Source organism: Pristis pectinata, chromosome 7, assembly GCF_009764475.1.
Source record: "Pristis pectinata isolate sPriPec2 chromosome 7, sPriPec2.1.pri, whole genome shotgun sequence".
NCBI classification, from domain to species: Eukaryota; Metazoa; Chordata; class Chondrichthyes; order Rhinopristiformes; family Pristidae; genus Pristis; species Pristis pectinata.
This window is the reverse complement of record NC_067411.1, coordinates 74,333,569-74,356,358: the sequence shown is the minus strand read 5'-3', so window position 1 is coordinate 74,356,358 and position 22,790 is coordinate 74,333,569. Positions and strand designations below refer to the sequence as shown.

Here is a 22,790-nt window from a genome sequence, read left to right as displayed (position 1 = left end):
ACAAGATCATGGCTGATCATTAATGTCACCCACTTTCCTGCACTACCCCCATAATCCCTTGATTCCCTTAATATTGAATCACTTGACACTGTCTGCAGGAAGGTATTAGGTTGATCCCTAATGGAGCCTGCATTCTCTGCAAGTGTAGGAGAAAAATGGTGTTTAGCAATTAGAGAAGAGCCCACTTGCCAAATGGAGGTTGGACCTCACTCAACCTCTTGGTTGGCCTGCACGTCTCAGCTCAGGATGCACGAGTATTGACTAAGCTTCTCTTGATGGTTGTGGGAATGCTTCTCTCAATTGACAGACTGAGATTTTTGAGACCGTGCTTGGATCTGGTCACGATGATGAAGCTTTAGCATTTTTCTTGTTTGGATGCTGTTGTTGCATTTGCCACAGTGCCTGACCTTCTGCAATATTGAGTTATACATTTCACACTTTCCAGCTGATGAAGTCTGTGTAACCCAATTTTATCAATATTGGACCATAGAATTCAGGACAAATCCAATCCAGCCCACTTTCAATGATCAGCAAAGTGATAGGAATTCTGGGGACAGTGCTATCAAGTGCAATTTATTTGCCGATAACCTTTTAACCAATGTCCATTAGGAATTTATTTAATAACCTTTTCATTGATGTCCTGTTTAGATTTTGCCAAAGACACTTGGCTCCAGAGCTTGGTCCAACCATAACCTAAAGAGCAGAATTCCAAAATGAGATGAGAGAAACTACCCTAGGGCCAACCATCTTTAGCTGCTTCATTAATGACCCTCCTTCCACCATAAGGTCAAAAGCAGAGATGTTCATACAATGTCATACAGCACAGAAATAAGCTTTGACTGCATTGGATGAATTGAGCCAAAGGTGCCTTAGTAAGGTACTCCCATTTGCCTGTATTGGGCCCATAATCCCTCCAAACCTTTCCTATCCATGAACCTGTCCAAATGTTTTAACACTGTAATTGTATTCACCTCCACCACTTCCTCTGGTAGCTTGATCCATATACTCAACATGCTGTGGTGAAAGTCTTTCCCCTTTCACCTATGCCCTCCAGTTTTAGACTTCCCTGAACCGTGGAAAAGGACGGTGTCCAACCACCTATCTATGGCCCTCATGATTTTATAAATCTCTATAAGGTCACCCCGAGCCTCCTCTACTTCAGGGAAATCAATCACAGTCTAGCCAGTCTCTCCTTATAACTCTTTATAACCTCCAGTCCTGGTGACATTATTTTGCAACTTTTCTGCATCCTCTCCAGCTTAATCACATTCTTTCTATAGTAATGGCAACCAGAACGGCGCACAGTACTCCAAGTGTGGTCTCACCAGTTTTGTATAGCTATAAAATGACATTGTAACTCTTGTACTCACTGCCTCAAAAGATGAATGCAAGCGTGCCATATGCCTTCTTCACCACTTTGTCTACCTGTGTCGCCACTTACAGGGAACTATGTACTTGTACCCCTAGGTCTCCGTTCTACAATACTCCAGGGCCTTGTCATTTACAGCATATGTCCTGCCCTTGTTTAACTGCCCAACATGCATTTTTTTAGTTTGCACTTGTCGAGTTAAATAATGTATTAAATTAAATGCTCAATTTAATGTTCAATTCCATTCACAAATTCCTCAGAAGACACTGGCCATATGTGTTGGCAAGTACTAGATCACATTCAGGCATGAGCTGGTGACAAATATTTGTGCCACAGATGTATTAAGTATAGCCATCCAACATCCTTGATGTTCAATGTATTGCCAGAGTGCCTATTTTAGGGGGTGTTGTCTTCACTGATTAGAAACACAACTGGATATTTCACAATACTACAAAAGCATACCCGAGAAAGGGTACGCTGTGGCAAGTAACTCGTCTTGGCTCCCAAATCTTTTCACCACCTTGAAGGCACAGATCAGGAACATGATGCATTACCTTTCCCTTGCCTAGATAAATGCAGCTTTAACACTGAAGCTTGGCAGTATCCAGGATAAAGTAGCCTGCTTGATTTAACCCCATCTATTATCTCAAATATTAATGTACAGTGTACTGTGGTTTATCTGACATCAAGTATAGCTTGCTTGACTTCATCAGTCAGATGCAAAGTATAAAAGTTGGTTAAGTCATGATGCAGCTGTATAAAATTTTGACTAGGCCACATTCAGTGTATTGTGTGCAGTTCTGGCCACCACACTGAAGAGAACATGGAGGCTTTGGAAAGGGTACAGAAGAGGTTGCCCAGATTGGAGAGGAGTTTAAGTTTGTCCAATGTTTTCTCTGAAGCATTGGAGGCTGGGGAGAATCCTGATATTTTATAAAAGTTATGCAAGGTAGTCTTTCTCTCTCTCGCTCTCTTTCCTCCCCCCCCCCCCCCCCCCCCGGAGGAAATGTCAAATACTAGCAGGTATAGCTTTAAGGGGGTGAGAAGTTTAAAGGTGATTTGTAAGACAAGTTTTTGTTTTTAAAAAAAGTTGCAAGTGCCTGGAAAGCACTGCCAGAAGAATTAAGGGGGCAACCTAAATTTTGAACATGCAGTATATGAACCAGACATTTGACCCATCCATTCTAGTCAATGTTTGTGCTTAAACCAAACTGCCTTTAACAGATTACACCCAGAGAGCAGTGAGAGCAATTTGTCTTAAAGAGGAAGGTGAGAAATGCTCAAAGCCAATTACTGAGAGTGATTCACACCTCTTAAATATCAATTGTTACATGACAAACCATTAAGGTAACTCTTAAGGTGGTGCTGTGTTGAGCATACCTGTATCTGAAATACTGGTTTTATATTCAAATAGTACACATCTCCATAAATATTCAGATTATGCTTTATGTTCAGTAATTCTATTCTCCATCCTGTTTTTTTAAAATTCAATATATAACCAAGGACATGGTCTTTCATAAAGCCCACCCAGTTATTGCATTGGAGAACATGTGTAATGGTGTAGGCAAACAGCTTGACTTCATAGAACAGCATCTCTGATCTATTGGGGGGTGAGGGAAGAAAAGGAAGGAGGGAAAACAAAAGGTAAGGAGATTAAATAGTAACTGCTAGTCAGGATAATGCAAATTGTGAATGTAGTATTCCTATTGATAAAGGAACATTGTTGATTTCCATCTCAATCACAATGAGATCTTACCCTTCAATGCAAATTGCTTATTTTAACTTGCTGCACTGCAACTTCATCTCAGCATTTAATTATAAAACAGATTAGTCCAAGTTTGTTAATACTTAAATCTAATAAATGAGACATTTTACAAAGCATTGGTTACAGTGAAGTGATTAAAAGGACCTCAATGGTGACACCAGGTTCTTGAGCAAACCAGGATAACATTTAATAATGAGTCATTAGTGGAAGACAAATCCTGTGAGCAGAAGCAATTTCATATCATTCCAATTAAAAACAGCTAAACAGAGACAGGAGTTCATCCAGTTTAATTACTAACCAGTCAACTTTTGCTGTCAGTTTCTCAGCTGGCAAATGAGGAATAATCTATCCTCAAGCAAAATATACACGAGTTTAGTTTACCTAGTTTATTTTAAAAACCATAAAATGTTCCTTACAAAACAAGATTGCATTCTGCACATGTACTGAATGGATCTGGCACATTTAAACTACCAGTACTATTGTCCATAAACAGTGTACATCTTATGTTACCATAGTTACAGGAAATACAATAAACCACTGAAACATTTAGAACAAAACAAAGCCCAGAATCCACTCCACTTTTGGAAAATTCAAACTGTCTAAGCTGTGCTAAGGTTCACTAATTAAAACATTACAAATGATCAAAAGCAGAATATAATCAATGCTTCCAGTGTGATCTAAGTAAGCAGAGGAATGTTGGCTCTTCAAACAAAAGCAGTGACAAAAAAAAAAGCAGCGATCCTTCAATCTTCTCCGCTTTGTTTTACAAGAACTGCCCAGAGTACTGCCTCACACTGTGAAAGAAAAGACAGAATTAGATTTTTGAAGCCGTTTACAAAGTCCCTCAGCTTACTTTGACCCACACTAACTTATTAAATACATCAAAAAAAGGTAAGCCATCAACCCTTGGTTTAAAGTTTATATCACTTTACAGACTACTGGTTTAATTTCATTGCAACAGGTTCATAAGATGCTCAATTGTGATTTTACCTACTCCTGGCCAGAAAACACTATCTGACATTAAAAATAAAAAAAAACTGTGCTCTCACAACATGCAATTAAAACAATTCACTAGTGCTGGGTCGAAATTTTGATATACTGAACTTCTAAAGGAAACATTTGCCTTCAGAGGTCAACAGCAATATTGCACACCCAATTGTTCCCAAATTCAATTCCCCAAATCTGACCCTTTCCACCACCAAAACAAAAACATTCCCGCTACCAAACTGACCTTTTCTCGTGTGGAGCTGCGGTATCTGAACGCACGGGTCAGCTTAAGGGCGCAAAGCGGCTGCTGTAGCTGCACTGGGGAGAAACCAGGTAAAAAAAAATAAACTAATTTGACCAAACATTTTTGTTTTCAATGAATGTTCGGATGCGAGTGCAGATCAATTCGACCCAGCACTAAAATTTCAGTTAACCAAAGCTTGCGTATATGGAAGGACAGCACAGCACAGCAAGATGAACAGAAAATGGTAGTTTGCTGTTGCAGAAACTTTTGAGAATTAAACTTATTGTAATAAAAGAACACAACTTTCTGGAGAGGTATGATCTGCGCTATATGGCAGACTGTGATTTGTTGTCAATCCAACTGTCCAAAACAACAAAATCACTAGTCTTCCACACAGAACCAGACCACATTCCAAGTTGACTGATCTTCTACACTTACTCAGCACAGGCAATGAAATCTCATTGAACAGTAATAACTAGTGATGGCAAAAACAAATGGGATTCACAAAAGGCACTTTTACAGTTAAACAGCAGATACCATTTGTGGAATTTGTTGCAATAAAGCAGATCAAATTTAACATTAAAAGCAGAACTAGGAAGGTTCAAAAGTTTGAAAGATGCACAAGTCTTAGAGTGCAGCAAGGGTAGAGCATATCAGTACTGTTACACAAAACAGTTCAGTATTACTACTTACCTGTTCTGCAGCAGATATTGTGCATTCTGGATCTGGTCCTGTGTGCCTGTAATGGTGATTATGCGATCCTCAGAGCCTTCAAGTGGTTCATCAATCTTGATGGATGCTCCCGATTCATGACGAATTTGTTTAATTCTCTGACCTCCTTTACCAATGATAGAACCAGCCAACTGTTGAAATGCAAACAAAGTACTTATTGTACAAACTCAGATCACCACAGCTGTACATAACATCTCAAAATAGAAACAAATTGTTGCTTTCACAAGGTTGATAGTAAAATATACATCAAGTCACAATGAGAACACTTCAAGTAATATCAAAATCCAGCATCAATGTACAGGCAATTTTGATTAGCACTTAAACCTGAGCCCACTACTTTGAGTCATTAAGACTGTCACTACCACTGGATTTAGTCAGCCTCTCCAATGTATATGCATAAGCCTGTATATTACAAATTCCCAACAATGAATACCCTAGTCTACCAGAGATCCTGGGCTCACAGCTAAAGAGCAGAACATAAAGGGACCATAGGGACACTTTCTTTCTTCAGCCCACCCCCTACCTTTCTCTCCTGGCCATTAATGTTAACCAAACATTCGCTCTAACATATCAATGGGGTCTGAGGTAGGGGTGCACAGGAGTAGTCTGTGAAATATGACCTACATTGTTACGAGAGATGCCCAATCAGCAAGGAAGATAATTTAACCTGACATTTTAATTACAAGCAACGAGGCCAATTTTGTCTTTTGACCAAAACAGATTTCAAGCCTTATGCACGTTTTCTAGCAATGGGGCAGTAAAAGATTAAGTTTGACACAGCAATCTTACATCTTTGGGAATTGTGACTTGTGTAGTGATGATTGGCCCTCCCAAGTCTCCATATCCACCACGGCCACCTGAAAAAGGAAAAAAGTCACCTAAAACTTGAACTTATCATGCTTTTAAAAAAAAAGTAAAAATCAAGGGTTGAAATCAAACTCACCATATCCAGAACCACCCTGTGCATCCCATTTGGGGGAGAAAGAAAAGAGAAAAGCGTTAAGACCTCAGTTTTCACAAACAAGGCACTTTCATAAGCTGAATGTTAGAATTTTGATTACACTAGCGTCTTTTTAGTTTCTTAATCAAGGACCCCAACGTTTAATTATGTACTTATTAGTTAGCTAGTTTGGACAGCATATTACTAACCCAATTAGTGTTTTCTATTTCCCAGATTAAATCTAGTTCAAAGATGCAATGAATCTTGCTTAAATGGCTATGTACATTGTATTCATCACAAGTACAAACCGTCATACAAACTGGTTCTAAGAAATGAACAGTTGTTTACAAAAATTGCAACTTACCATGCCATCATATCGATCAGTCATTCTGTTCCTGCCATAGAGAGTACGGTCACTACAATGAAATTGGAGCTATTTGTAAACACAGCAACTGTCCCACATCCAGACTACTATGGCAAGTCAGGATGGACGGTACAGTCTGGTGTTCAAGAAATATTGCAAATAGATCAATTAATTTTAGTTCAAGCCCATTTAAATTCTCTCGCAAATTTAACTTGTTGGACAATAACTTTTCATCTTGATTGAACTAGACAACTATAGCGTGCACCAATAGTACTCAAAGATAGTTTTCTACAGGCCCACTTACAGTGCTCTGGTGGAGAACAGAATTAAATGTTGGCAGATATCACAGACAGGGCTTTAAACCCTTTTAGAAGTCCATGTCTCAGCCATACATTTGAACTAGTAGGCAAAAACCCCATAATTTCAACTAATGCCAAGTATTCATTCTGAAAACATTCATTCAAAGCAATTTTGCTATCTTTCATGGACGTCATATGCTTCAAACAGAACTTAAACTAGAAATACAAGTTATGAACATTACAAACAATTTAAATCAATTACCTTTCACACTAACATAGGTTTCATACCTTGAGAACTCATTTCCTCAGGTTACCAGTGTTTATTCAAAAACTTACCCTCTGGGTGGAGGTGGGGGAGGGAGAACACGGCCACCACCTCTGCCACCTCTTCCAGTGCGTGGCATAGGTGGAGGACCCCTACGGGTCGGTGGGCTCATGTCATCATAAGCATCTCTTCTGGGTGGTGGCATGGGCCGTCCACCCCTGTTTGGCATTCCTATGGGACCCCTACGCTCATATCCAGGTGAAGGAGGATGGGGTCCACCCCTACCACGCATTTGGAAAGGAACTGGACGCCTTCCTCTGTCATCAAACATCATTGTAAAGCCACCATAATCGTAGGTTTCATCATAGAAATTCGGATCATATGGCTGAGCACGTCCTTTGACGGGAGACTTAAAATTTAAAAAAAAATTGTAAATCACACAAGTAAAGCTTTTAAATATTTTTTAATTTCTATCATGTTTCTAAAGTTCCCAATAGTATTAAACACAAGAAAAATTAAAATAAATTCTATTATTACACAGAAACTTGCTGCAGCCAAAAGGAACAAACAAATGGTCAACCAAATCATAAAATTTAAACATCACTTTGCAGCAAATGAAATAGCACCCACCTCTGCCAATAAGCCTAGGATAATCTTGATGCATTCAACCACTCTATCAGGCTTTCCACCAAGGAGAACTACTCTATCAGTTGAATGAGGACAACATTCCTGGAACAGTTTAATAGTTGTCTGTGTGCTCTGAAATGAAAGAAATTTTCAGTATAAATACTTGTTTTAAAAAAATGGATTGAATTTCAATGGTCACTAATTTAGATACTTACCATATCAATTTCAGGAAGTTGGATAAGCTAAAAGAGTGTCCCTAGCCATTCTTCACAATGATTTGGGTTTTCACACAAGGCCCTTCACCCTGAAAATCTACTTTTGGAGTAATAAAAACTAGAGTTAAATGCAACTTACTTCTCTTAGTTCCTTTATCTTTACTCCCTTGACACCAATGATGCTTCCAGCTTGGCTTTGATGAACTAACATCCTTAGTTCACAGTCAAAGTCTTTTCCTTTATAGTGCTGGTACTGTAGGGTCAAAAGTTTGACAACAGAGCATAAAATTCTTGATCTATGTTAAATAACCAACTTAAAATTAGAATGCTAGGCTTATTTAGCTGAAGGAGCAAAATAAGGCCATGTTCATTTAAGAGTTGCTAAAGCATAATTAATGAACACAACTCACCTCTTCCAAAGTTGGGATGATCTTCGATAATATGTCACCAATTGTCTCAATGTCTGCATTTATACTCAATATGCTGCCAATTATTTTTTGAAACCATTAACGATTTAAAGGAGGAAGGAAAATAAACAAGTGAGTAAGCCATTCATAGCATGCTGAAACAATAATTTCAATATAATTACATTAAAATTAATTTTACACAATATTTAGTAAACCCCATTATAAATATTTACTAATAAACATGCAAATTTAACTAATTAACATTTCAAATTAAATCAGCTTTGTAAAAAAAAATGGGTAACTGGAAGGGCTCAGATTAAGTGGGCAAGAAAACGACGAATAGCTGAGAGCAGAAAGTGGAAAATTCATTTTTCCCCACCACCAGTAATTTGAGAAACCCCTGGAAATATTAGCAATTTTGGCACACCTTCTCATAGGCAAAAGCAGAAGAGGTATGTGAGTATCATGGAGAACAGTATTAAAAAAGGTGTTTGACAGAAATTTGGAGAAAAGTTAAGAAACTAGTTGTGGAAACAGCACTACTATGCCCCTGTAAGAAATCAATACAAAACAAAAGACAAAACAATGAGACAGAACAAATGAAAGTTGGGAGTGGGTGACAAAAGTTAGCTTGGAAAACTATGATAGGTAATGGGTGTGGGGTGGTGTGGAAGGGAGGGAGCAAGGTGGGCCACAAGGACAGTGCAAGAAAGGCAGATTTAACAAATGATTAACAATGCAGCAAAAATGCAACACTTGAAGCTGTGCTCCTTCCATTAAAATGAATTAGTGGATTGCTCTGGGTGGGCAACTCACGTAATAAAGACCAGCCACAAAAGACTTAATGGGGAAAATAGACAGAAAAATAACTTGAACAGTACACTTTCTATAAGGGGCTACTAATTAATAACAACAAATTCAGGTTATAAAAGATACAATTCCTTGTTCTAATCAGGCAGTGAGTCATAAACTGTTGGGACATACCGCTCGGGGCCACTGCTGTCTGGGACTGATACACTGGCATTGTACTGCATTGGTCACAAAGGCGTTCGTGGTTGTTGGCATTGGGCAAGGGCATTCAGTGACGTTCAGGTATTGGTGCCCATTTGGCATTTGAGCACATTATGGGCATAGCCAACCAGGGTATTCAGATGGGTGTTCAAGGGACAGATGGGTCAACGTCATGATGGGCAACGCAGGGAACAAGTCGATCCAGTACAAGGGCAACGGAGATAAATGGCCAAAAAAACAAGGAGAGGGAAGAGGGGGGAAAAGGAGTAAATTTTAATTGAATGATATTATAAAATCTATTCTCATCACTCTATATATAAATAAACAAATATATATAAATATCCTTTGTACAGATTTCTGAAGACTCTACACAACAATGGAAGCACTTCATAACTGCACTTTAAAAACAGTTAAACAAAATTCCTCAAATATGGGAAATAACTACATTGAGTAATCAATTCAACAAAACTTTTAACATTAAACCTAGCTGCTAATGGGCATCTATTTATGCTTGTTACTCAAATTCTGTTTAGCTTCATTTTTTTTAACAAAACATTGCCTCCCATTATCTATGGAAACAGTTAACACTGTTCTATACCCAATTTCATATCAAGCATTCTTCTTTACATAAAGCAGTCTTTGTCCTTCACGTACATCTGAATAGCTGTTGAAGCAAGAACAGATGGACATCTTTAAAAAAAATTAAGTTCTGACTCTGGGAATACTCCGGGTTACACCAGCCACCTGCAACGTTTCTCCATTTAATATTTTAGTGCACAAAATTAGGATATGCTACAATTAAGGAATACTACACAGTTATGGACACCTTACAAGACACTCATCTACGGTAAAATTTAAAACTGCACCCTAGTTTAAAAATGTTCACATCTCCTCAGAACCAGCCCAGACATTTGTAAAGAAAATTGTATGGTTCACACGTAATATTACAATTGGCTTTCATAGACCTCCCAGAACAGTATTAACAACTCATTTTAAAATAGGTCCAAAATTTCACTATCTAGCAGTACATTTACGACTTAAAATTTAGTAGACTTGAATATAACCAGCTAACTTTTTGGACAAAAAAACTAATCTAAAAATTTTAGCCTACACTATAGATATATACTCACGTCTGTGCGCAATGACTTGATATTTTTGCCACCTTTTCCAATCACTGCTCCAGCATTCTTTGAAAACAAAAATAATAGTAACCTCAGCAAATATAAACACATAACATTACTATAATACGAACACGTTTTAAGCCTGCTATAAACATTAAAAAGATTAAATATGCTAGTAACTGGAAAAGGTAATCTTACCTTACTCTGTAAGAGAAGCCGTAGTTCCACACATTGGTCATTATTCCGAGACCTCTTAAAGGCTTGCTCTCCATCATGGTCCTCAGCAGGACGTTTGCCTGAAAGTTTTGCGTGTTTTTTTTAAAATATCAAGCTTCACTGAAAGTTTCTGGCACACTAACTTTAGTTTCTGAATAACTTTCCTAGATAACAGTTGTCAATTCTGTCTGATCAGTACTACAATCCAAATCTTCAGTAACTAAATCATGCTACTTACCGCTTACCTTCCATTCAAATAGATGATTTTATTAATCCAAGTTATCACTAACATAATTTGTTACGACAAGTTTCAATTTGCAACCTATCACAGAACTATAAAGTTGCTCAAATTATTGTGGTGACTTTTTACAAAAGTTATTCACATTCAACTCAAGACATCTGTGCAATAAAAGCTAGAGCACAAAGACAAAATCAGCATCTATACAGAAAGATTAATAAATTTGGACTGTTCTACAGAAGGTATTAAATAACCTATTCTCTTCACAGATTCTGAAAATCATACCTGGAGCTTAACGTTTACATTTACTTTACACCCATCTTCAGCATTTAATTATCCAGAGAAAATTAACATTAGAAAAGGTATTCGACTTCTTACACGAAAAACAGTAACTAAAGCTTCTGATACGAACCAAAGACCCAATCAAAAGTTCGCTAGATCCTAACTAGGACTGGAGAGAGTTTAAAAAAAAACTTTCTTCCCAGTGGGATCAGGTTGTTGTAGGGAAATAAGTTGAAGGGGGAAGTAAATAGTAACAAATAACACAACCATGGGATTTTTAAAGAATGATTAATAAACACAAGGCTTTGGTGAACCATCAACTAATTCAAGTACAGATGGGCAAGCAGAAACTGTACAGGACAGAGTCTGGATAAACTGAAAGCTGGGTTGTTGGCACTGGTGTACAAGGATACACACAAAGGATTTAATGGCTGAGATACAAATCTCAGATGGAAGCAAGTCTGTGACCACGTGCTTGTGGATAACAGAAGCAAAATTAAAATGTATTCCAGGCTACATTAGACAAAAGCAATAATCACAGAAAAAAAATCCTTGGATAAGGGGATGGAAGAATGACTAAGGATGAACAATGTAGCTCACTCAGACGTTGCTTGCAAATTGGCCCTGAATGAAGTGGGAACTTCATTGGAGAATACAAGGGCAATTATAAGATGCACGTGTGAGACATTCAAGCACCCCAAAGACAGGATGAAGTTGTTATCAATGGGATGGGGAAGTCAACTGTCCAAAAATCAGAATGGGATGCAAGGAAAGTTGTGTGATCACAGGGAAAACAACTTGTTACCAATACGGCAGCTTCTACTTCATCCATTACAAGCTTTGCACTACCCAATTTCCTCTTACACACGAACATGGTGATGGCCATTCCTAGCCTCGGCTTTCAGTTAGGTTTTCATTTTAAGATTGGTCTGTAAAACACTGATTAAACTGTACATTTCATCAATCCATTAAAACATACAACAATATTCAGCATACAAAATAGAGGACTGATTAAAAAAAGCAAGCAATATTCAAATGCTAGTTTTTAAATCAGCCCTTAAATCAGTAACTATATAATAAGAAATGGAAGAAAAGCAAAACATACAAGAACCAGGGCTAAGACTACTACCGTTGGTCTCTGGGCTGTTATACTTGATGTCTTGCTGATCAGTCTCCATTTTAAGTGGCAAGAAATGTGAAGAATATGCAAGAATGCAGCTAGCCTGTAAGACAAGATGTTTTCCTTCAAGTTATTCTGAAAAACCACTTTGTCCTCTCACACATCAAGTCAATCCACTATTAAAAAACTTTGAATTGCATGCTTTAACACAAAATTTTCAAAATTTTAGTTTCCCCAAAATCAATTCAATCAATGCTACGCACACCATGTGGCAAACCAATCTAAGGATGTGAATTTGGAAAAGATGGCTCAAAGTTTGAATGTAAACATTAACATTAAAACAAATCAGCCAATTCAATTACCTAATCTAATATCTGCTTTTCAACACATCATGTTTGTATTTTTATAACAGCAGATTAAATAAAACTGAGGTAACTCAACTTCCATTATCCATTTGATGCACAGAATACCTGAGCAACTCCTGCAAGTTCATTTTATTACTTAAGAAGAAATAAGGAAGAGATTAATGACAATTAAAATAGAAATTAAATTGAATTATGCTCAGAATTACAACATGCCACTGTTACTATTAGGAGCACTTGCAACAAAACATTTCACTCTGCCAAACATTTGTTGGTTATCCAACAATCTACACAGAAAACTGGCCGGATCAAGTGTGTGATTACAATGAATGTTTTAATTTAAAAATCCATACATAATATCATTTGCATTATTCCACATTTATGTCAAAGAAATGGAAACACTAAAAACCAACAATCTTAAATTATTCCCAGTGTCACTTGGGTTACTGTAATCTATCATCTTGCTATTAGGATGACAATGCAGGGATACCAATCTACACAAAAATGACTGACAAAGTAATCCGCTTGCACTGTAAAGCTGTGAGCCAAGTATTCAATAATGAAATATGTCCCTGTAAATGTGAGCACTGCCATCCTACCTAATAGCAGGTAGACATTGAAACCAGCACAAGATACAAGTTTGTCCTTGCGATATAAACCTCACCATTAAGAGTTCCTTTGACCAAAGTATCAATCCACCATCTGATTCTATCAAATATAGCTAATTGTAATGTCTCTAGTGCAAACACTCATAGGACATATTGCCCCAACGTTGAGATTTCGCCTCTGATCAAGTCTGCGGACCAGTTTGCCACACAGTGCCAATATGAACATTACAAGGAGTCACCAATGTCACATGCCTAAATTATCCACTACTGCAACTTAAAGCTAACATTCACCCCTTAATTATTTGCCTGAGTTGTCACTTTTTTTTATTAATATGTCCACTTGAAAAGGGTATTTACAGAACATCACCAGTGAAATGAAACTTCAGCTAATCATAATAACGCATTGATACCCTATCTGCTTTAAATGAAAGTCCAATGTAGAAAATGAAGATTATTCACATCAGGTATTAAACAGACGACACTGGGCTTTGGTGTATATTTAAATTTCTCCAAATCTGAAAGAACACGTGCGCAAAACAAAACGCGATGGGCGAGTGACGGATTAATCCGACCACTCGAGCGCCGCCCCGAAGGGGAATCGATCTACCCCAGAACCTGAAATACACAAGGGTCGTCATTAGACAGCAAGGAACGGCCCTAACCAGCCACTTCCGAAGACGGCTGTGCCAAATCGACGAGGAAGGAACAGCGGGAAGAGTCTTGCTCTGCCGGTACAACGCCTCGGCCAAGAGCAGGCAAACACCCCCGTGTACTAGGCTGCAAACACACACGCCATCTCCGGCCTCAACGTGTGGAACGTATCACCTTAAAATGGCGGCGACTATGAGACAGCGAAATGTGCCGAGCGAGGGATCACTTCCGGCCGATGAAGGCGCCGCGGCGACCGGGCCGCCCTGATCTGCCGCTGCTGCCGTCCCCCCAGCCCCGCCTCCCCCCTCCCCCACCAAACCGAAGCGGTTCCAGAACCGACCGACCATTCGAACAACAAACCGTCACTTCTCAAAATGGCGGCGCGGCGCACACACCAGGAGACTGGCAGTCGATTGCCTCTGCCTTGCCCTGGGAGGGCCGGTAAACCCGCCTGCCGCCATTCACCCCGTGACTTGACAAAGAGGAAGAGTCCATCAATGGTGACGACGGCGGAGCTTTTAGGCCAGGCCGCAGTCCCACAACACACCAGGCCCGCAGTCCGGGGTGGTGGTGGGGGGGGGGAACTCTTTTGTGTCAAAAGACATTGGGGAGGCCGTAGGTCAATTCTAATTATGCTATTTTTTATTTTAAAAATCTGCTTTTCCACCATTTTATGGTGTAACAAGCACTGGCACAAATAAGAGCTCGCTAAAAATAAAATGTCTGCCACACCGCCCCCAACTTCTGCACCTCCGCTGAAGCGCATGCCTTTCAATACAACTTCGCATAAAATCTTTTAAATACCAATATTTCTTTTTTTCTAGGTTTTAAAGCCGATGCATTTTCAAAAACATCAGCGCATAATCTGAGCGCTGGACGAGGATCGGTATCCCTACTTACCAAAGCTAACGGCTGCGAAAAAGATCCGAGCTCAGCTTTAAACACAAGCGAAGCAAAATGGATCGCTTTGGTGTGGTGGCGAGCGTTTTACCCAGAAGCCCCAGCGGTATCACGTACCGCCCAGCAGCCCTGCGGTGATTGGTCCGGATACAAAGCTTTCTCCTAAACCAATGACGCCACTCGAAACATGGCTTGTTGTCATTCGTTCAGACGCACGTCAATCAGAACCGTCAAACAGCCCGCACTCGTCTCCCTTTATGAAATTATTATATAAAATATATGATACTCATGCCTCCTTCTGGAATTATTTGCATTATTTACTTAAAATAATTGCTTACAACAACGTTCGTATTAATAAATGTCTAATTTAAATTTTATTTCGCATATTTTTGTTGAAGGGCGCACCGTGAAAGAGCCAACGGACGGTGAAGAATAATGAAGCATCGCGATATTTGACGGTGCCGTGCGTTTGGCGCGCAATCGGCGGTGCCGCAGTGTGGCGGCGGTTAGTGCAGGCGAAGTAGGGAGCCGCGGACGTGCTGTGGGCATTGGTTGGTAGCAACCTATGTATCTGCTTATTGCTGGTCGTTACAGCACATTGGAAATACCGCGCGAATCGTTTATCTGGGGTCTTATCCAAGGGCCATGCATAAGTAGATATGTTCCAATAGGTTACATCACTGCATTGGTTTAAATACTATTTGCTAAAAATTACAATGGCGACGCGTTTCAAACTCAGGCTGGATGGCTTTTGTAAATTTTGCGTCCTTCAGCTGCTCCTGTATCTTTTAACAGGTTTCCGTTTGAAACGATATATTAAAAAAATTCTAGAAAGCGGTCGGCAATTCGGGCTGTGTCAGTGGAGAGAGACGTTAAGATAACGTTTCAGGCCTCTGACCTTCGACTGAAACATTCTCTCCCCAGAGACGATCTGACTGACCCGATGGGTCCCAACGTCATCTGTCGTTATTGATACTGAAATGTTGAACTAATATTTATAAATGTGCACGATATGAAACAACCAACTATCTTCAAACAAAAAAAAGTACACGGAGCTAAACTTTTGACAGTATTGGCGATCTGTATTGAAATTTCACTCGTGTATAGCTATGGTTAGGCAGAACATAGAAATGAATGATCAAATGGCAGCATGAGTTATGGGACAAGGTTTTGGCGGCCTTACAGCACGTAGAGTACAACGGTTTGACATTTAATGCATCAGGGAAATCAGGAATTACTAAACCCAGTGTATGGAAAGTTTAAAAAGAACATTTTACCAAGGGCATGGTGGTTCGATATAGAACTCCTCACACTTTCCTCATGCCATGTGGATGTGTTGGTAAGGTCAACATTAAATGTCCATTCCCTTTTCCCCTTCAAATGGTGACATTGAATTGATAATTTTTCTGCAATGAATGTCGAAAAGGTTCTGTAAGGGAAGTGCGATCTTACTGCCACTGCAGGGATGCTTATTTCTGTCTTGGCAATCATTAATGCGCAAAGAAAATACATACACATGTGATGACTGAGTGAGACTTGCTTTTCATGAGGAAAATTTGATTCTTCCCACGTCCAGTTATCAAAGATGTTTTGAGTGGTGAGGAAGAGGTATTAGATTATGGCAATAAATTAACAAGAATGCTAGAAAAGATTAAATAGTTAATAGTCATCAACATGTATTCATATCCAATTTGGAAAATGTGAATAGTAATTACACAACGTGTGGATAAAACCTCAGTGTCTTTTGGGAGAAATTGTAAAAACAAAACAAAATTAAATACAACAAAGGTAACTGCCAAAAATGAGGATGCATCTAAAAATTTAAATAAAAAGAACGTTCATAAACTTGGAAAGAATACAAAGATTGTGATTATTAAATTGGAGGGATTTAAGGAAGGCCAAGGAATTTAAATTGTGTGCTATAATTGTATAGTCGCTGGAGCAATAAGTATAGTGCTGTTGGGTAGGTTAATTGGCTACTGTAAATTATCCATTCTTTAGGTGGGAGTAAATTTATGGGCATGTGAGGGAGACTAGGCTGCAAGGAAGTCAGTAGGGGAATGGGATTGCTCTGCAAACTGGCGTGGACTAAAATGGTCACCTTTTATATCATAAGGATACATTAAAATGATTTTAAAAGGAAAATAAGTGTTTATTTGTATTTACATAGCACTTTTTTTAACATCAATGCTCCAAAACATTTAAGGAAATACTTTTGAAATGCAGTCTCTATTTAGTTTTGAAAATGTTTCCACTTTGAAATGTCAAATAAATATTATTTTAAGTTATGTGGCTCTGTGTGCAACACTGAACAATTTTATAAACCATGCTATATTGATGATCTAGTAGGCCATAAAATCACTGCAGTTTTTTTGTGATTCTTTAGGTCTCATTATGGATTTTAAGACCATTAAGTTCAATTTAGAAAATTAAAATGATTTCTGCAAGAGTAGAAACGTGGCTGGAAGCAACATGGCACCTCAAAGTTCCTTCACATTGGCTTCAAGCATGTTTAGAGTGGATTCAACAAGAGAACCAAGGTACTAACTTAACACAGGCCCTTATCAACAAACAAGTTTTTGAGCAATGGCTTCTTACTGACCTCAGGGATCTAGAGCACCAAATTTTGCCAGATGGAATCTCAGAAATGCAAAAAAGTGAGCTTAGTGGATTTTACTGTTTGCAAGTTGATTCATTGGTTGATGTCAGTCAACCTGCGTACAGCCAGCTGCAGAAAATCAGGGGAAAGGACACCACTAATGAACAAGTAACATCAACGCAAATATCCCAGAGATCTTGGGAAGCCAAACCAACTCGAATGTTAATGTTGCAATTAACTGACGGAGTGCAGGGGCTCCAAGCAATGGAATACCAACCTATACCTGCTCTTCATTGCAACCTATCACCAGGCACAAAAATCTTGTTGTTGGGTAATATTGCCTGCCGATTGGGAGTCCTGCTGCTGAAACCTGAAAATGTGAGGGTGCTTGGGGGTGAAGTGGAGACCCTTGTGAAAGAAAACTCCCAAGAGAGAATACTTGCAAGGTTAATTGGGGAATCAGATGATGCAGCCATAACAAAAATGAATAGTAATGATCAACCTACTGTTGAAAGGACTAATGGGATGCCTCCGCTTCCAGAACCTGTAGATGATGAACTATTGGCTGGCTTTGATGATGATGATGACCTGTTTTTGGACCCTGATATAGATTCTGAAAGTGGGTATGGTACTAAGATTGGCACTTCAAGCAGTGTCTCAGATTGCACTCAGCACCCAACCAGTGCTCTGAATAACCGATGGCAACATAGGGAGTGGCAGTCTTCAGAAATGTCCAGAGAATTTCAAAGTGAAAACAAAGAGTTACAAGACAACAATGATGAAGACTTTGATGAGTTTCCCTTGGATGAACTTGATGATGATTTGTTTAATGCAGAAATTGAGCCAAGTGGGGAAATAAATGAATCCTCTAAATCTCATGTATTGTTAGCAGAGGAACTACAGATAAGTAAAAAGAGATGTGTTGAAACAGTGGGAGTAAGCGGCAAATCTAGCCCATGTCGAGAACAAAGTGTAAAAGCTGTTGATAACTCTTCTGACCAGAGGTTACAAAGCCATCTTAAGCATTTGACAAATGATAAATATACTGAAAATGCAGAGGAATGTTCCATGCTAAGTAATTTAAATACTCAAGAATCACACAATTTACTCAGAAAATCAGGCATTAACTCCATGGAAAGAAATATAAATATTCTCACTATGGAACGGGCATGTGACACCTCTGACAATAGACCAATTCATGCCACTAATTTTGAAAATGTGTGTGTTACATCTGAAGTAATTACAAGTTCTTCCAGCAATGGAGGTAGCTTTAAACAAACCTATGTGAAAATAGGCAGCTCAGAAGGAAGAAAATATCACAGTGGTTCTATAGAATTGAAATCTCCACCATTTACATATCTAAAAATCCTTTTGGATAAGAAACCTGATGTAATAACTGTGGTGCAAATCAAAGGCTTCATTGTTACATTACTTGATAAGCTCACAAGCAGTAGTGGTCTTTGGAGTATCAGAGCTAGAATATCAGATGGTACTGCCTACATGGATATGGAACTTGGTGATGACATTTTGAGAAATCTGATTGGTTTCTCAGTAGGTGAAATGAGAGCCTCAATAAAATGTCCCAACAAACAGAAAGAAGTAACTGTAGGGTTGCAGAAATGCCAACAGGAGTTGGTGGACCTTTGTTGTTTGATGATGATTGAATTTAATCCAACTCGTACTACTGCTAGAGTTGTGTCTCTCCATGAAGTAAGTGTGGAAGATCTGCAGGCATTGAAACATCGTGTACACGAAGAAAGGTTTGTGTTAGATGACTAAATCGTTGGTGATATTATTGCTGTACTCACGTGACAAATTTAGAAGATCAATTTAATCAAATGAAAATTACATGTTTGTTTTTATATTACTTATGAAACTTGCTTCTAAAGAATAAACTTTTCTAAAAATACTTCAAATTTCTTCAGTTTTAAACTTCAGACAGAGTGGAATTCATCCTTTAGTTTATTTGGAGTCTAATTTTTCGCCAGATGTAGGAAGACTAAAATAATAGATGTTTCCAATCCCTACAGAGGGAATTCTGCCTGTTGTAACTACAGTATGTTGTTTCTAAGCACTCGATCCATCGGTTTAAATCATACTCTGCCCTTTCTGCATCCCTATGTTTTCAGTGTTTTTTTTAAACTGCTATGCTTACCTTCTTAAGATATTCTTTTCTTTTGGTAGGTGACTCCCTTCACTCATACAGAATTTTCTAGTTAACAATTTACCAACCAGTGGCATTAGATTTTCCTGAGTTAACTTAGCAAAACTTGTCATATTTTTGAACACCTACACCTCTATCACATCTGTCCCTATCATTGCAAATGGAAAGTGCCTCAGTCTTTAGGTTCTCCTCATTTGTATTACCAAAGCAAATCTGTTTTATGTCCAAAGCCTTGCCAATTTTCCTAAAAGGAGTTGAGGTTCATCGTGCTAAAAAATGGACGTGGTAGTCTGAACTATTGTTGTTGAGGTAACTCTACATTGGTTGGGGATGAAGTAAAGTTAAATTGTAGGGGACTTGCTCCTGTCTGACTCCCAAATCATTTCTTGGGGTTAGTGCATTTAAGTATTTTACTTATGCAGCTGAGGGGCAGAATTGTTCTGTTTCCTGCTGCAGCATAAGTAGCTGTGTTTATTAATTGTCAGCTTATGATCAATTGTATGGTAAAGTAAACATTTTACATTTTAAATTTCTTCCTTTCTCTGAAAGGAGCATAGCTGACAAGCTGTGGATGAATTTCTCATTTACGTATTAAGGTCTGTCCTTGTAAATTGGATCTAGTCATGAGTTGGAGTTCTAATGTAATAGAGGTCATGGAGAAATGTGAGAGGCGGGGCAGCTGTGTTTCTGCTAAAGTCCATGGCTGGGAATACCCACTTTGATTTCATCAAATTGCTGCCAGAGTCAAGAAGCTCTATCTGTTCCCTTGAGGCAAATAAAACTCCCCAAAGCGATGGCTTGCTGGCCAAGTTGTACTTGCTCTGTGGGACTGGATGGAACCACATGTTCTGGAATTGTACAGTGCTATATGCAAAAGTATTATCACCATCATACCCAAGCAGAATGAAGAGAGAAAGGACATCAGGAAGTGGGGACCCATCTTGCTGTTGTACGTGGATTACATGATTCTGTCCAAGGCTGTCACCAATTGAGTCAAGTCTGTTTGTAAGACAGGTGGTCAACTCAGACCAGACCTGCACTGCACACAGCGGGTAAATCTCCCACAGCCTTGTGCTGTTCAAGGATACCATTGCTTATGCATAGGATGATGGAGCACACGTGTATCTGGTCAGCTTGGATCAGGAAAAGGCCTTTGACAATATTGCACACATACACGATGGACATTGTCCTAAAAATGTGCTTGGGGGAGGGAATCAGGCATTGGATACAAATGCTCTGTACATGCATCAGTGGCATAGTCCAAATTAATGGGTGGGAAATGAAAAGCTTCCCCACAAAATCTGGAGTCACTGAAGGCTGTTCACTCTTCTGTCTTGTTTGTGTTGTATAGAGCCTTTTGCCAAATCCTTCAGGAAAGACACAGGCATAAGAGGGATAATACACAAAATGCTGGAGGAACTCAGCGGGCCAGGCAGCATCTATGGAGGGAAATGGATAGTTGACGTTTTGGGTTGAGACTCTTCATCACAAGTGGAAAGAGGGGAGATAGCCAGTATAAAAAGGTGGGGCGGTGGGTGGAGCAAGAGCTGGCAGGTAATAGGTGGATCCAAGTGAGGGGGGTTGATATGCAGGTGAGAGAGTGGGAATGATGTAAGAAGCTGGGAGGTGATAGGTGGAAGTGACAAAGGTCTGAAGAAGATGGAATCTGATCGGAGAGGACAGGGGACCATGGAATAAAGGTAAGGAGGGAAACCAGAGGGAGGAATGTGTGGTTGGTGGGCAGATTGAGAGGGCATAAGAGGGATGATGGTGCAAAAAGTGGAGGCACTCAGGTCAAAACCTCCCTGTACATGGCCAATATTACTGCCTTCTGCTCAGAGCCATGTTTGGTGTGCAGATTGATCAGCATTTACAACTGATTTGAACTGGCCTTGGGGGTGTATTGTGAAGGGTCATGGCTGTCACGTGACACCACTGATCACCTGGTCGAAAGACATCACTGTCAATCAAGGTCTGGCTCCACCCACCCATTAGTCCACACTTGACCATTGGCCTCTGTAAACACCTTTGTACCTGGCCTTGGGCCATTGGTTTGTTTGAACTACCTGGGCTGGACCACCCAGCCCTCCAGCACTATAAAGAGTGTTACACGTGTGTGGTTCTCTCTCTCTTGATTGCTCCGAGGAACCGTGAAACAATGCTGAAGAGACCATTGGTAAGAGTATGCACTTCCACAGGGTCAGGAGCGTCCTAAAGTAGATTCCCGGTAGCGTAGAGTCATGCCTGCACTGAGTCGAGGGGTGGCAGGCATTGTATTGTTTCTTCCTTGATTGTTTGTACCCAGTTTGCTGTGTGTGCGTGAGTGTATCTTACCCTTGTTGCGATCCCCCCCATGTTCACGATCACCTGTGTGTGTGTTGTTCCCATTATCCTGTTCTGTGTTTGTCTTTTATAAATAAATCATTTTAAATCCAAAGGCTGTGTCCAGAGTCCTTGTCCTTCAAGACCCTTGAATATGTTACACAACAGGGGGCCAGAGTCAATTGCAGCAAGAGTGAGGCCTGTTCCTTTGCAACTGGCCTGGTGGATCCTCTGTTGCCTTCACTATCAAATCTGACTACCTGGAGGTGCTAGCAATTTAGGTAGGAGGAGGCGGGGCATGTGGCAGGAATTGGCTGGAATGGATAGCCAAGATGAAGAATTGGGAATGTGGAAATGGCTGACAAGAACTTAGTCATCAGGTGTGATATACTCTTGTTGAAGTATGTGGCACATGTGACTCACATCGCACTCCTGTGCTACAGCAGTCACCTGAACCATCTTCCAGAGATCCAAAATGGATCACCTCTGTCTGGTCATGATGTACTGGCCTCGATGAATGGGGTGGGGAACCTACCCAACACGGCTCTTATCATGATAGCCTTTGAGTGTAGTTGCATTAAACTGTGCATATAACTGGATTATGCAAACACCAAGTTTTATGACACACTAAGGTTCTATTTGACCTTGATGTTGGGAAGGATGGGCATGGCCTCATTGCCACACAATGATATGTTCAGTTGGATCTTGCTGCAAAATCTGTCCTTTTCGAAAAGTTTTTGTGGATAAACACCTTTGACCACATCCATCAGGCAGTGGTCAGTATGGAATATCTGGACACAGTGCAAGAGAAGGAGATGGTGGTTCCTGTGGGATAGTTGCATGAGCAAACTCTCAAAATCATTTGGCAAAACATCCTGTTGCCAGAACTCACAAACAAGCACCAAGACCTTGCTTGGCTAGGGGTATGAAGGGCCGTCCCAGTAAAATCTTTCATGCAATATGATGGGGTGCATAGATAGAG

The 22,790-nt window shown here is 39.6% G+C and overlaps 2 protein-coding genes across 13 annotated transcripts; one reads left to right on the top strand and one right to left on the bottom strand.

Moving 5' to 3' along the window:
- Positions 1-3,404: 3,404 nt before the first annotated feature.
- hnrnpk (heterogeneous nuclear ribonucleoprotein K) lies at positions 3,405-14,834 on the bottom strand. 10 transcript variants are annotated; one of them, XM_052019444.1, is made up of 15 exons: positions 14,724-14,834; positions 12,188-12,305; positions 10,545-10,642; positions 10,356-10,412; positions 9,199-9,242; positions 8,218-8,290; positions 7,947-8,060; positions 7,596-7,724; positions 7,037-7,374; positions 6,402-6,432; positions 6,041-6,056; positions 5,887-5,954; positions 5,059-5,228; positions 4,366-4,439; positions 3,405-3,928 (listed from the first exon to the last, which is right to left on the bottom strand). In XM_052019444.1, the coding sequence occupies exons 2-14, from the start codon at positions 12,258-12,260 to the stop codon at positions 4,409-4,411; spliced, it is 1,242 nt and encodes a 413-aa protein (XP_051875404.1). In that variant the 5' UTR covers positions 12,261-12,305; positions 14,724-14,834; the 3' UTR covers positions 3,405-3,928; positions 4,366-4,408. The 10 variants fall into 10 exon arrangements, with proteins under 10 accessions (XP_051875404.1, XP_051875397.1, XP_051875398.1 ...); XM_052019437.1 differs by having other exon boundaries at positions 6,041-6,066; positions 6,403-6,432; XM_052019438.1 differs by having other exon boundaries at positions 7,947-8,070; positions 8,219-8,290.
- Positions 14,835-15,071: 237 nt separating this feature from the next.
- rmi1 (RMI1, RecQ mediated genome instability 1, homolog (S. cerevisiae)) lies at positions 15,072-20,437 on the top strand. 3 transcript variants are annotated; one of them, XM_052019428.1, is made up of 2 exons: positions 15,072-15,274; positions 17,110-20,437. In XM_052019428.1, exon 2 carries the CDS (start codon positions 17,158-17,160, stop codon positions 19,099-19,101), a length of 1,944 nt encoding a protein of 647 aa, XP_051875388.1. In that variant the 5' UTR covers positions 15,072-15,274; positions 17,110-17,157; the 3' UTR covers positions 19,102-20,437. The 3 variants fall into 3 exon arrangements, with proteins under 3 accessions (XP_051875388.1, XP_051875390.1, XP_051875389.1); XM_052019430.1 differs by lacking the exon at positions 15,072-15,274 and adding an exon at positions 15,275-15,376; XM_052019429.1 differs by lacking the exon at positions 15,072-15,274 and adding an exon at positions 15,447-16,062.
- The last annotated feature ends 2,353 nt before the right edge of the window (positions 20,438-22,790 follow it).